Below are 15,383 nucleotides of genomic sequence, written 5' to 3'. Positions count from 1 at the left end.
CCCCCAAAAATTTAAAAAATTTTTTTATTTTAAAAAAAAAAAAAAAACCCCCCCCAAAAGGGTTTTTTTTTTTTTTTTTTTTTTTTTTTTTTACTGATTCAAATCTTTGATTGTACAAACTAACCAAATGCTATGTGGCAAACGTCACAAGCATTGTTAATACACTGTTAAGACACATTTTTACCAAGATTCTCATCGGGATGCTTGTTTTTATTAAGCTTAGTCTAAATTATCTTCTGTCCCTTTAAACATCATATCTGGTACTAAAGCAGTCATTGTAGAGCACACTGGAACATTTCAGGGCTGCTTGGCAATACAAACTGAACAACAAAAGATTTAAATAAACCCTATGGCAGGAACTGATCTACATAAAATACAGAAAAGCAAAGGGATTATCAAGCAACAGCATTTTAGTTTTCATTAAATAATGCACCAGACGCATTAAACAGAGTTAGCTTCTGAAGACATGTAATGAGAATAGCTGACAGTTTAAAATGGCACGAGGGTGAGGGTCCAAATCAATAGATAAATAGTAATCTGTATTATAATAACATACTTCTGATAAGGTGACGAGCCAACAGTGGCAGAGCAAAGTCAATGTGATTCACCCATTGATCTTTACTTGCCCCGGTAATCATCTGCCGTGCACTGTGGAGTGCTCTGTTTGTGTACCCCCTCCTCTCCGCTCATAATGCCGCTGGCATCGGTTCAAACTCAACGGGATTCACGTTACAGGGGGTGTCGAAAAGACCTGTTTACCGATTCAAGCTCTCAAGACGTGGTTTCACTTACCTCCGCTCCCAAAAGCTGGGAGCATAAATAATACAGCACACAGCTAATCAACACCGAGCTAGTTAGGAAACAGTGCTCTTCGACAAATGAAAGCAAAACAGTGGATTTAAATGAGGGCGATTTCCCCCCCACACGGACACTTTTATCGTCATGACAAGAAACATTTCTACACTGTCATGCACATAAAGCTGGCTTCTTGGCTGCTGTGAGGGAACAGACCAGTGGGCCTTCTGCGACCAAAGAGGCCAATTAGCTTCCACGACTTCCCACAATTTCACATCCTCTACCAACCGAGCACTCTTACCTTGGTGATTGAAAAGCCTCCATAGCTTCGTAAATAGTATCCCCATGGCTAACGGTGAAGTTTGTTCGATGCCAGCTTTGGAAATATCGGCTACCACTTAGCTAGCTAGCATTGATGATATGTATTGCTATCAACTTGACCTAGCTAGCTAGCCTGGTAACTACACCGACAAATAGCTGTAAAAGTGTTTAACTACAACCTCCATGGTGGTATCGCCTAATATTACTTGAGAAGTCCCTTTCCAGAAGACATGATATGGAAATATGACGGCTAAGAACGAGAGAACCAAGACGAAAGTGGTAACCAGTATGGCTAAGTGGTTGATATCAGCTGGCTGTTCTGTTGTAAAGTGCGCTGAGCTGTCAAGTTGGCGCATGCGCACTATCACTCAGTTGCAATATAATATAATATAATATAATATAATATAATAAGGATAAAACCACCATCCATACAACAGTGCAGTTTATTTCAATACAGTTGTAAAAGGACGATGCACACATACATTCTAATTAGTTTATCACTCTCTCACAACCAGTTTTCATATTTTTATGTTGGTGCTAAAACTATACTATTTGGAAAAAACAAAAACAAAAGATTTTACTCATTTATGACCCATAGAATGAAAATAACCGCTGCATGTTATAATACAAGGCTCAAGAGTATATCATTGTAAGATTATGCTCTATTTTTCCTGTGTTTATTGGCAGTGTACATTTAAATAAATAAGTAAGAAAAAAAAAAACGGAAAATCCATTACATTTAGCATGAAACAGCCTGCAACAGAAGTGAAATTCGGAAAGACATGAAAGTGGTTGATCACAATCCTCTGATTTTCCCCTAAATTGGTTATAAATGGTAATCAGCAGATCAGGTACTGAAAAACAAATTTTTTCTTCATTCGTTAGGCACATAAAAACTTGAAACCAGTCATTTTTCAAGTTGTAAACACATCAATAAATAGCATGTTCTTATAATTTGCTTTTTGTTTGGTAAAAAATCAGATAAAGACTAGCACGTAGTTCATATTATATTGAATTCAAGTCTACCACCTCTATCAAACAGGAAACAGGGAACTTTTTTTTCCTGTTTGGTTAAAGATAGTTACATGTAACTGTTAGTATTGGCTAGCAAAAGCTTTGATGGGTATAGAAAAATCCTTCCTTTGTTCTGTAGTTTTCCATTTTTATCCAAGGATTTCTAACGGACGTTAAAATAATGTAAAAAGTTACACCTGAAAACAAAGACGACGGTCAGGATCAGCTTCTGCCCGGTGAACATTTTACAGTTATTATAAAACCTTTTAAAAAGAAATATTGATCTGAATTATATGCATTACCTTGAATTAAACCAATGGAATGTAATCAGATTTACCAAAAGTAGAATTTTTAGGTTTCTCTTCTGTCATTTTTGACAATATTTACACATGGAAGCCCTCAATATATCACAAACTAAAATCCACTCTTGTATTTTCATAATAATGCCTTGCTAAACTCAGACAAAAAACAAAAACAAACTAAATGCACATCATAGCATTCCACTACAGCTACAGTGCCTTACAAAAGCATTCGTGTTACCACCTCACTCCTTAATGTATTAGATTTAAGGTGTTATGTGGTAAACAAACCAACATAAAGTACCAGATCATTTGGAATGAAAGGAGAATGATACATGCGCTTACATTTTGTTTTGATTGCAGCTTCAATCAGGAGATCCAGATCAGGAGGCTGACATTTTTGCCTATTGAAGCTCAGTGAGATTACATAGAAATAATGTAATCTCACATTACATTATGAGTGGTCCTGTCTAGACAGGACCACTCATAATGCAAGAGGTGGTATATGCCGCCACCACCGTGTTTCATCCCAATTAAAACTTCAGCTGTGAATACTCTTGAAAGACACTGTATATTAAAATAATACACCCATAATTATCCAGACGGGTAAGATAACAAAACGCTACACTTCCGGGTCTTGGTGACCCCTCATTCCTGAGGTTTGGAGCTTTAAACATCTCTGTATTTGCGCAACTTTGCATACGACCGATTGAACAAAAATGGGAGTTCAGGGAAAGTAAAGAAGGGGATTCGGGAAGCTACTGGATGAACTTCGAAGAGGAAAATATATGTAATGTTGTAAACAATTAGCAAAAGACAAGAATTTTTTTGAACAAGTCGAAAACGTTAGCACACAAACGTATTATTAATGGCATATTTTTGCTTTCCTCATGTCTTAAGATACGTTCAAACAAGCACTCAGTTGCTGAGTTGCAGCCGAGTTGCTGTCTGGCACCGGCTTCGCAGCCCCCCCACCTACATGCTACAGGGGCAGCCAGATGGCAGGGAAAGTGTAGAAGACCCCACTCTTTCACTTGCTAGTTGATTTAACTTACAAGCTACTTGTGTGACGCATTAAAACAAGCTAAACTTCCACCCTTCGTTTAAAACATAGTTCTTGTGCTACATGTCCACCCTCATATTCACGTCACAGCAAAGGCAGTTGTTTCTTCTTTTTATTATTATTATTAGGTTATAAATGTCCATTTGGCAACAACAACCAAGGTCAAAAGGGGGATATGAGGTACTACACAGACATAAGAGATAGTTCCAGTTCACATGACTGAAGTAGACTCATCAGGTCGCCACCGCCGCCTCAGCGATCGTGTTCGGCGCGGGCGACTATCGGCTCACAGCCTGTGCTTGGCGGAGTCCTGGCTGTAGCCTCCTGGGGATCCGCGGTTGCGGTGAGGCTTGTAAGAGTCCTGGTAGGGGTCTTGGTAGTCCTCCTCCATCAGCGGAGAGTGGTCCCTGCTCTGCTGTGAGCCCGACGACAGGCGGTTGCGGTTCTTCCGGGCCTGCTCGTTGTGATAGTTCTCGTCCGCGGGCATCAGATTGTGGCGCTCGACGGGGGAATGGTCGGTAGTCGTGTGGTTGCTGTTTCGATTCTTTTGGGCCTATTTGAGAGAGAAATATTATGAATGTGCAGTTTGTATGTATGCATACTGCATGAAAAAGCCACTTTCCTCACTGTCTGACTTTAACGCAGACCAAACTTGTCCTGTTTTAGGTTCGCTAGGATAACCAAAATTGCCGAACAAGTGAGAGAAAGAATATCCTTACCTTCCTAAAATGATGGAATAAGTCATTTTTTCCAAAAAGTTTTTATTTTTATTTTTATTTTTTAACTTAAATCATTTTTTTGGGGAAAAAAAAAAGAGATGGCGACCTCCTTTTTTTATTTCCCAAAAATAATTTCTGTAGTCAAAACTTGACTTAGGTCAATATTTTAGGAAGGTGACGAAATATTTGCTTAGTACTTGGTAGAAATATCCTTTAAAAAGGCAGATGTTTGGGTATTCTTCCACAAACTTCTCTTCGCTTGAGTTTTGACCAATTGTCTTTATTTCATGGTATTCTTCAATTAAGTACTTTGACGCCCTCACATTTTCACCACGTGTCTTCAGTATGATTGTTTGAATAGATGAACGTTGCACCATCTTGAAATTGTAATCAAGTCGAAACCAGACTCAGTGAGGTCCACCATTCTCTTCCTGATTGTTTTCTTTCCCTTATGATGTCACACCAGGAAGCAGTGTGTTTTAAATAAATCCCCAGCTGTGTCTCCATTTAACTCCAATGTTGTGAGTCAGATCCTTACAAAGCCGCGACATTTGAAGGAAGATTGTGAAGCAATAAAAACAAGACTAGAAAGGACTGTTGCATGAAACAAAGCATTCAATCTTATCCCAAAGAAAATTGTGAAAAGAATAAAATAATTTCTAGATGGTTTAACTTCTAAAATCAGAGGCACACGCAAAGCAGAACAGACTGAAAGTAGAGCGGGTCTTAGTAAGAGTAGCTGGATATCTGCCAGTGTTGTAAGTCAAATTCCAATCTAACGTGAAGAGATCCGGAAAATGTTGCCGGATGACTTGAAGCCAAACATGCATTCCTTAAACGTGAAAACAAAGGCCTGTGACTCACAGAGCACAAAAAAGAAAAACAATAACTTTTGGTTGAATGGAAAAAAAACAAAAAAAAAAGTGTCTGATGTGATGATTTGAAACGTGTGGCTAACAAATCAAAACACACAGCGAGTCTGGTAAAGAACTCTAAACATCAAATCAAAAACTCTTTATAAGTAGCAAAAGAAACTTAAGAATCAGAAGGGAAAATTTCCGGTCCATAGCAGATTCCTTGGTTTGCTGTTGCAGGAAGCAACATGAAACTTTCTGCAGCGTTTGTGTCATGATGAGCATCATATGAGGAGTGGCTGGTAGCCGGAGCCAAAAACCAATCCTCTACCTCGCAAAGGTATTCACACCTCTTAACCTTTTCCATATTTTCGTCTTTTTGCAATGACAAACATCAGTGTATTTCACTAAAATTTTTGAGGCAAATAAAAATGGCCTGACTGTGTCTGCAAAGTGCGATGCACATCGTGTTTCCATCACAAGGCTCAAGAAACAAACAGGGCATGTCAGGGAGAAAGCTGTGGAGAAGTTTAAAGGAGGGTTATCACAATATCACAAACTCTGACCTTTTTCACCGGGCACAGTTTACATCATCAAAAGAAAGATAACAGCAAAGAAGTAGACAACAGACTTGTGGGAGGTATATTGCATGGATGTATTCCCTGAGCATGGAGAGGTTAGAACTGATTGCAGTGCTATTCTTTTAAAGAAACATGGACAAAAATCTTAGTCTTGTGGATACATCCAAAGACCTGTGGCTTTAACTCAAGTGAAAGGTTATTCCACAAAGTATTGATTTGAATGCACTCAATACTTCTCAGATTTTTCTTTGAAAAGAATAAAAATACAAAAAAATCAGGCGCCATGTTCCTTTTACTTCACGATTATGCTCTACTTTGTGTTGCACTTTCACAGAAAACACCAACAAAAAACACTGAAGTTTATGTTTGTGGCAAGACTTGAAAAAAATTAAGGTATATGAAAACATTTTTCAAAGCTTTAAAAGACACGGGTGAATAATAAAGTGTTTGATCTGAGTTTTATGGTTAAGCTTGATATGAATGGTTTGATATTTTGACGGGTCAAAATGGCAAAAAAAAAAGAAGATAACTACAAAACTATGAAGAACAGTTCAATATTCAATTACATGTAAAGAAAGGTGAAAATGAATTGAAAATAAACGAACGAAAACAAGCAAACAGAACCCAACTCTGTGTTCACCTGGATGGCAGCCGGATACGGGGAGAGAGCAGTGGAGCCCAGATTGCGTCCCAGCAGGGGGTTGAGCGGCGTGCTAAGTGAAGTGTGAGTAGCGCGCCAGTACGCCTCCAGGTATTCAGACAGGTGTTCGCAGGCATCTTCAAGCTGGTTCTCATCCAAAATGATGTCAAACATCTCCTGGGATTGGGGAGGGGAAAAAAGGGGGAAGGAGAGCCGAGAAAAGTTACTGGAGTTTGCAAATTTCGTCACTCGTGGCTGCAGAGATAAAACTAATAACAGCATTGGAGAGTGCTTAAAGTTTACTCACAGATGGACACTGGGCTAGTTTTTCTGCTGCAACAAGCTGCACGTTCAAGTGTTTGCTTTGGGACTTCCCTCGTGATTTGATCAGACGCTGCAAGACCTGTCAACACATTTAAAGGCAGAGAACTCAGTTAAATGTCTCCAAATATGGAGTACTTACAGCTATAAAAAATTCATGCTTGTCATTAGAATACTGTTTTTTTTTCTTAGTAATTTTTATGCCTTTCAAAAGTATTAACACTTTTTGAACTTTTCCACGTTTTGTCACATTCCAACCAAAAACTTTGATCAGTTTGATCAAGGATTTTATGTGTTAAGCTAACGCAGAGTAACACATACGCTTGAATTGGAAACAGCATTTTCAAAATGTCCACCACTAATCAGAACTAAGCAAACCTCTACCACATGATGAAATAAGATGGTAAAATTGTATAGTAATGTTAGTGTCAGTAGGTTGTGTTGATGACTTTAGTTCACACTAGAAACCCAGGTTATTCACGTAAGATTAGCATATCAGCTGCTATGTGTTAGCATATCAGCTGCTATGTGTTAGCATATCAGCTGCTATGTGGATAGCAAAAGCTAGCTAGCCACGTACACACAAAACTACAAAACATTTCAAAAGTGTGGCATGCATTTGAATTTAGTTGCCTTTATCTTGTTACCCCTAAATAAAACTCTATGTATCCGATTGGCTACAAATTACTCTGAACACTATCCCCATAACGAAGCATGGTGGTGGCAGCATCAGGCTGTGGAGATTTTAAAAAATTAAATAAATAAATCTGAGAACTGTTAGGTCGTAGTTTGTGTTTTGTTTTACTCTGTGTCGGTTTGTCGCGTAAAACACCAAATAATATCTGCCGGTTTTAACTTAAATATAAAAAAGTTGAAGAGGTCTTAACTCCAAGGCAGTGTACTTTTACATATTTTGCTTTCAGCCTTACCTTAGGAGATGACACCTTAACATGGACAATAATGGGAGCTAACGAGGTCTTGATAAGCTGTGCTGGGTGATTAATGGTGTCTGCATCCAACACCACCAGCTGTAGCGATCTGGCCAACTCAAAGATCCTTTCTATTTCACTCTGGACCTCAGCTGCAAGAAAACAAAGACACACAGCAGGGCGACTGTGAACAAGCAGCTGCATGAGACTGAACGCGAGACTTTAATCTGCTCAAACGCACACGAGACATGCACATCATTGAGTGAGACAGTTCCTGTAGCTTTACCGAGGCTGGAGCGGGTGTTGGACCTCTCAATGATGGCCCGTTTACTGGGGTTGTTAAGTACTGACCTCTTGGCCAACGATATATCAGCGGTGACCCTAGTGATGGATATCCTGCAACGAGGCATAAACATGAGTGAGCACTGGCAGCCTGGCGGCGGCCTAACGAGGGACAGTTTGTTAACGCTGGCCGCTCACCTTCCATCGAACCTGTGCTTCAGGAAGTCAAACAGCGCTTTCTGCATCATATCCGTCACCTACAGCCACGAGTCAGAGAGACGGAAGAGGAAGTAGTGAAAAGACTGAAAGAGAAAACGGCCGTGGTGTTCAATACTGCCAGACCTTACAGGTTTCTTCTGTCCTGACATTTTTTGTCATGCAAAAATTTTAGATTGTTGAACAAGCTTTCACGTCAGAGATAAGTTTTCAAATGAGGATTTTATTAACCCTCTAAGTACGCAAAGTTATCTGACGTCGTCAAAGAGCAACCTATGAATGATACCCAGTGGGTAATGAAATAAAGATTTGAAGTAAAATATTATCCCAATCGATGAATCGAAAGAGAAACATTTTGAAAGTCCCACTGGTGGTAGTAAAACGTCCAAGGTTGCTATGTTTCTTCAGTACTAGGATGACTTGATGTAGTCATGAACTTTACTCTCTACCAGACAACTGGGAAAGAGAATGCCAGATTCAGATCACTTGTTAATCCAAAGCATACATGGAAGTCCCTCTCTAAATGGATGCACACAAATATTTTTGACTAGCCTAGCATGTATATCAAACGAGGATGATGTGACTTCACCCAAAAAGTCCGTTCATGCTTAAAAATGCCTCCAATGTGGCTGAATTAAAACTAAAGTGAGCCAAAAATTCCCTCACAATGATGTAAAACATTAATGGAGTGTTATAAGCTAACTCTTAAAAAGGGTCTGGTTGTTTTGGATACCCTTTTACGCCCCCCCAAAAAACAAAACATAATTTGCTTTCTGTATTTACTCTGGTCATGTTTGTCTGATTGCAATGCAGCAGACGAAACATTTCAATGCCTTCTCATAGAGCAAGAAATCGTTACACAATAATGTCTATAAAAGCTCAAAATACTCATGCTACCACACATGTACTATGTTAAAATGCAGCAGAAAATGGACAGAAGGATCCTATTACTCCTTGCAGCGCACTTCCCAGTGAACCAGATCTTTGCATTACACACTCCACTGAGCCGGAGCCTCCGATATGGAAAGCGTTTTGAAGAAAGTGATTATGAGCTGCAGCAAGGCCACCATACAGGTGAGTAACTTAAGCAGTAACACTGCAACTTTTAATTTAACCTTTGCTGACGGATATAAGTGCCGTTTGACGGCGTGGTTTGGATTAAAACCTCAAACTCAAGGTTAAATAATCGACAATCAAATGGAGGAAAAAGAACCACAGAGAAGCTCTACTGGTGGCAGGTTCTTCCAAATGCTAACGCTTCATTTAGAGTTTAAAAGATAGTGGTAGACAGCTAAGTAATGTAATTAAGAATGAGACGAGTTCGTTGAGTATTAAACATATTTTCATTTACATTAAAACAGCTTGGTTATTCTATTGAGACTGAGGTTTTGTAGAATGGATTGAAACAACTGGTTGAACATTACGACCCAGTTTGTCGGGTTAGAGTAGAGAGCAGTTCGGTCTCTTCAGAGTCCGCCATTTTGAACCATGCAGCCTAATCAGAACTAACCACCAATAAGAGGATAAAACAGTGCTGCTAGTAGGTTGTGTTAATGACTTTAGTTCACACTAGATCCTCAGTTTATTCACTTACGATTACCGTATTAGCTGCTACGTAGCTAGTGAGAGCTAGCTAGCTATGTTCACACTTTCACATAAAACACAGTTTTCAAGAAAAAGTAAGAACATTTTGTTTGGTTGATTAAGTGACCATACACACATTTCCTTACTTTCTTGAAATGTTTGTCGTAAAAGAAACTGTGTGATATAGAGAAAGAAAAACTAAAGGGCAACTCAGATAAATAGTGAAATAAAGATATATGTTTTTGTACCAGAGAATTACCCCTAAACATAAAAAATAAGCTTTCTGGTGTGTGTGTGTGTGTGTGTGTGTGTGATATGTGAATCAAAGCAGACAACACTGTTTCTGCCTTTGCCAAATCTTTAATTTGAATAAGTCAAATAAGCTCGATTTCATTGTGTCTTGATGTTGTTTGTGATGGAGCATGGAGCACTTGCATGTGCGCTGACTGACAGTGTAGCTGCACATCTGTACTTTTATTAGATTGCTTGTGATCCTGCAGCTTTTATGTCCTCAGAGAAGAGTTTACAGCCACAGAAGGTCAACTGTATCATTTTAACAGGAGGCTGACGCACCACACAAATCTCCTTTTCACCGTCACCTACTCAACCAGCAAAAATAACAGCTACAGCAACAAATCCACGTTTTGTCTGCTCTACCTTTGCTTCAGGGAAACAAAACCAACAGCAACAGACGCCCGGCGTGAAAAGGATTTAGGATTTTTTTATGTTTTTTGTTTCTTTTTCGCCGTCCCACACACTTCATTTCAAAGCGCGGTTCACATTATTCTGTGTTTCTAATTTCGATCTATGCTCCACTTTTTCAGACTGATGCGGTTTACCCAGAAGGTTGTTGCCAAGGCAACGCCAGGACGGGAGGCGAGGAGCGTGATTCCATGACAACTGACTTCAGCGCCCCCCCGTCACCTTTCCGGGTTTGCATTTCCGACTGATAAGTGAGGAGATTTGATTTTTAATGTCGTGTTTGTGAGAGCCGACGAACAAAAAGTCATCACTGCACGCAGCGGCGTAGAGTTACACTGTTAGAGAGGAAAACTGGTTGAGAAATAAAAGTACTCCAGTTTATGATGTGAGAATTACCAATAAAAAAGAAAAGAAAGAGGTTGAGACTTGCCTCGTAGCCTTTCAGGGACGGACCTACCAGGACCACCGGCCTCATGGACGGAACCACGTCGTACGGCGGGACGTGTTCAGCCTGGAGAGGTGACAGCACACACAGCTACAGTCACATCGCATGAGTGTCACTCAAGCTTTCCAACTCACTCTCCAATATGTTTAGCAGCAAGTGGCTGTTTTATGTATCGCTCCACTGAAACCAAACAATTGGGAGGAATGTTGACGTTGATTTAGTTTCAGCATAAAGCCTTGTAAAAGTCGGTCAACTCAAAAACATTTTCCTTAGATATATTCATGGCTCAGTCAACCTCCAAAGCTCAAAGTTCAATTTAAAACTAAATATTAAATAACGAGATTAAAAATTATTATAAATATGTAGGAGTTATCCATCCAGTCTGACTGAATTGGAGCTACTTTGTGAAAAAGAATTTGCAAAGTCGTCAGTCTCCAGATCTGAAAACCTAGAATATAGAGCCATAATACAACCGCAGCGATCGGCGAATTATTCACTCCGGATAGATTTTCAATGTGCATTTTTCTTTTAGAATTTGTGCAAAAATGTTAAAACAGTGTATTATTCCCCCTACCACCACCTTATTTACAGATATGCACAACTATGTGTTTGTATATTGCTTAAAATCCAACTAGAACACAAGTTCACTTATAACATATTCTTGGGAAAAAAGCACACAATTTCAGAGGGGAGTTTTCATGTTTCCTCTGTGCGTGTGTGTGTTTTCTCTAGACCTTGGTTTTCTCCTATAGTCCAAAAACATGCAACATATGTGCTGCCCTTAAATAAGAGTGTGTGTGTTCACGGCTATTTGGTCTGGCAACCTGACCTTCCAGTTATTAAGCATAAAGTTATGATTAAGAAGGTAACAAACACATTGAAGGCTGTTAGGTGGAACTACATAATTATTATTTTGTTTATATAACAGAAATGTTTAGGAAATCAATCACACTTACCACTTTTTGTTTTTGCTTTCCTGAAATTAAAAGTGGCAAAAGAAAATGCAATGAAGTGCACTGCAAAAATTTCTTCATTGTAGTCATAAGAAAAAAAGGAACACAATCAAAGCAATACAGAGGCAATAAAATTCAGTTTTGAAAAGATAATGATCTTTTTTTCCCCCTCAAAATCAATAGAGTACGTATGGGAGTCACCTGCTGAGTTTGGGTTTGGTTTGAACGTCCCTGACACCATTTCTCCCAGACTGGAGGAGGAATTTGCACTGGATTTGCTGCTGCAGTGATTAAAGTAAAGAGGAAAGAGCAAAGAATCTGATAAATCTGAAGTTCTGTGTTGCATCTGTTAAAAAAACAAACAAACAATGCAATTAGGGCGCATTTAAATCATACAAAGAAATCTCAACTTAATGTACCCACGTTTAATTCTACATGGAAATTGAAATAAATAAAAAAAAAACAGGCAAAATGAAAGTGTTCAATCAATGTGAAACGTCATTGTAAAGACTGGTAAATAAATAATATACATAACTAAATAAAAATAAAGATTAGATTAATCACCGCATGAGTCAACAGTCCTGGCTGTTCACGGCTGAACACCGGGGGAGTTCATTAAGCGAACCTAACTCTATTTTTTGCAACAAAAGACTCACAAAAGCAAAACGGTCTGAGCTGCCAGGTCTTTAATCTGGCAGCGTCGTCTCAGCATCACTAATCATCTTGTTGGTGAAAACCCAACAGTCCCATCTGATGGAAAATTTTGCGATGGCTGCAGTCCAGAAACACCTCGGCGAGGCTGGACCACACGGCGCAGCCTGGCGGCCGTCCAGCCGACTTCTTGCTTATGTGTTTGTTTCACTGCCAGCCTGGGCTGCTTGTCCCCGAAGTGTTTCTCTCCTAAACACAAACCCACAACACCCTGCCGTTCCTTCAGACTCTCCGTACCGCTGGTAGCGCAGCATATTACTGTGAAAATCATTCAAGTGTGGGACGCAAGCAGAAAAATGGTCGTATGTTTTCCATATTTCCAAGTTAGCCACTTGAATTTAAGGATGACGGCCATATTCTTCAAGATGGCTGCCGTTTTTGAGCCTTTGAAACCGATTATTAATGTCACCTATTTCCCATTTTCATGTCTTGGTTGTCCTAATGGTTAGCATTAGCTTCAGCTAACATTTTTTATTACGTGCTTAGCAGTTTAGTGTCAGCTGAGCTAAGATTTTAGTTTAGTGAACCTAACTTTTCGGTTAGCAATAACTAGCTATCGGTGATTTTAGTTTATTGCAACCATGGTGGCCATTTTGAAAAATGTAAACCAGAAAATATGACTTCTATCATTCAAAACATGTAGGCTAAAAACAAATACATTCGTCTAATTGGTGATTTAGTGCAAAAGTTAATTTTAATATAATAACCGTCTTGAAAAGTCAAATGATTATCAGTAAATATAATTTTTATGGGTCCAGTTTGACACCAGGTGTATTCATCTGTGATAAATAGTGGCAAAATAAACTTTCTTTAATGAACATGGCAGACATCTTGAAATTTGGAGTAGCTAATAATTATTTTTTTCAAAACAGCAAGCTCTAGGAAACATCTGTGCCAAAATTGGTTCTTTTTTGCTGAAATGCTCAATCATCTGCTGCAGTAATTGCTACCTGTCGACCTTTAGGTCATCTGCTGCCACTCCTGACGTCTCCACCCGTCCGATGCTCACCTGTGGAAGCGTCCTCGCTTCTGCTCCTGCTGCAGCCGGATGTTTTCCAGCTTCAGCGGGCTGGGAATGAAGCCGATGTCACAGCCTTCTTTCACCAGGCGGCCGATCCACCAGTCGTTGTTGTACTTCTGCGCAACAAAAGGGGGAAAATAAGCTGGAAAAAACACAAAACTTTCAAGATTATGTTTCAGTTTTCATTCAGAGAAAGAGAAAGAGGTATATACACCTTTATTTACATTAAAAAAAGAGAGGAAAATTGAACAAAACTTAATTTTTTTAAATGAAAATACAATATTTGGGTCCATTTGGGTCTAGCTGATAGCTGCATCATTGTCAAATTGCCTCTAGGTGATTGTAACTTTCTAGCTTTGTCAGTTTTTAAAGCCTTTTGTTGTTGTTTTATGATCTGACGCTGTTTTAAACACCTCCACAGCTTTATCCATGAGCTTTCTGTGCGTTTCTATGTCCTCCTAATGCTGTTTGTTTCTATTATTCTCCTCACATTTGACAATTGTGAATTTTTTTTGTTAGCATATTACATGACATCCAGATAAAATGTAGTTCACTGGATATGAACACTCCTGCAAGACAGTGAAATTTGGATTTCAGTCCCATATTTTTTATAGTTGGGCGTACTACAGTGTTTTTGTGCAAGGAGGAAAAAACGCAGGTGTTCAAATATCCATATCCTTATTTTGTGAACATAGCAGCTTTAATAAAAGCCTTGCACAAAACTCATAACCAAACAATTATAAAAGTACTGTTTGGTTGAAAACGTTACAGTTTGGAACAAGTTCGGCGGTCCGCAGGTGAAGCGATAAACTGCGCGTATCGTGAACCTCTTTAATGTGGAGGAAGTCCTTGGCGTCAAACGTGACGGCGGTGCCGGTGACAGGAACGTCCTCCTCCAGCGCTCCGCAGTAGCTCACATTGGTCCTCACGGCAAATGCCACTGCTTTACTCTGTAAAAGGAAATAAAAGTTAATTATCGTCAAATTTGGCTCTCATTCCAAGGCCAGAAAGCTCGTTTAACACAGAAATAAATCATAGATTGTAATAACTGCTGTTGTTTAGACTTCTTTGGGTTAGTGTGACTGAAACTGATTTTGCAGGAACACAATGACTTTTTAAAATCATTTAATTAAAACAGGACTGAATCCTGAAGTCACTGAATTCATCCAAAACATTTTAAATTTGAATTTCATACAAACTAAAGGCATAGAGGGGACACGTTCTCCATCTCTTCTTCTAAAACTGTAAAAGTCTGAACATTTGTAAGGATCTACCAGACCTGCTGCCCCGGCCTGCAGGAGTTTCATATAAAACTTGATTGCCTTGTGAAAAATCCCCGTTGAAACTAACCTTTGCCCTCTCGAGCTGAACGGTGGCCTGCTGCTCCCTCTCCTGCCGGCCGCCCTCCTTCTCCTCCTCCAGGGACACGTCTGAGTCAGACGGTCGGCTTGTGTAGGAATCAGCTGAGCCCTGCAGAGCAAGCAGGGAAAGAAAGCAACACCCACCTGTAACTAGACGCATTCAGAGGTAAATAATAAATAATAATAATAATAACAGTGTACGAGCACTATAAAAGTGATGCAGATTGACCTAGAGAAGGTAAGTATTGTGCAGCTGTGACTGAATCAAAAGTGTTCGCCTGCAAACAGACGCATGACCCGACAAGAACCTGTTAATGAAATGAGCGCAGAGACAGAGCAATGAGTGGGAGTGTTGGTGTGTTTGTCGTTTTTCATGGCTGGTTTGTGTTATTTCTCCTGTGGGATCAGAAGAAGACGGATGATAAATCGTCTGAACTGAAAGATTCAGACACTCTTATTTTTCTGAACATAAAATCACATCCGCCAAGGGAATTATTATTTTTTTTTTTTTGCTTTATAGAGTAACTTTGTGGGTATAAATAGTTTTTTAAAGTTACTTCTGTGTGAAATCC

General features: G+C 39.4%; 2 protein-coding genes across 3 annotated transcripts in view; both read right to left on the bottom strand.

The window, feature by feature from the left end:
* arl5a (ADP-ribosylation factor-like 5A) overlaps positions 1-1,477 on the bottom strand; it is a 15,200-nt gene extending 13,723 nt beyond the window's left edge. The window contains exon 1 of the mRNA XM_015014942.1: positions 1,097-1,477. Within this exon, the coding sequence (XP_014870428.1) occupies positions 1,097-1,142 (46 nt within the window). The 5' untranslated portion in view covers positions 1,143-1,477. The remainder of the gene's footprint in view (positions 1-1,096) is intronic.
* A 64-nt stretch (positions 1,478-1,541) lies between these two features.
* cacnb4a (calcium channel, voltage-dependent, beta 4a subunit) overlaps positions 1,542-15,383 on the bottom strand; it is a 40,645-nt gene continuing 26,803 nt past the window's right edge. For both annotated transcript variants that reach the window (XM_015014940.1, XM_015014941.1), the window contains 12 exons: positions 14,801-14,920; positions 14,278-14,400; positions 13,439-13,566; positions 11,920-11,999; positions 11,722-11,741; positions 10,751-10,831; positions 8,017-8,075; positions 7,823-7,932; positions 7,537-7,688; positions 6,594-6,689; positions 6,287-6,463; positions 1,542-4,045 (listed from right to left, as the gene is read on the bottom strand). In XM_015014940.1, the coding sequence (XP_014870426.1) occupies positions 3,779-4,045; positions 6,287-6,463; positions 6,594-6,689; positions 7,537-7,688; positions 7,823-7,932; positions 8,017-8,075; positions 10,751-10,831; positions 11,722-11,741; positions 11,920-11,999; positions 13,439-13,566; positions 14,278-14,400; positions 14,801-14,920 (1,413 nt within the window). In that variant the 3' untranslated portion in view covers positions 1,542-3,778. The remainder of the gene's footprint in view (positions 4,046-6,286; positions 6,464-6,593; positions 6,690-7,536; positions 7,689-7,822; positions 7,933-8,016; positions 8,076-10,750; positions 10,832-11,721; positions 11,742-11,919; positions 12,000-13,438; positions 13,567-14,277; positions 14,401-14,800; positions 14,921-15,383) is intronic.

The sequence above is a fragment of the Poecilia latipinna genome, unplaced genomic scaffold (genome assembly GCF_001443285.1).
Source record: "Poecilia latipinna isolate Pla-1442-1.1 unplaced genomic scaffold, P_latipinna-1.0 Scaffold1865, whole genome shotgun sequence".
NCBI lineage: Eukaryota > Metazoa > Chordata > Actinopteri > Cyprinodontiformes > Poeciliidae > Poecilia > Poecilia latipinna.
This window is presented reverse-complemented; position numbering and strand designations above follow the sequence as displayed.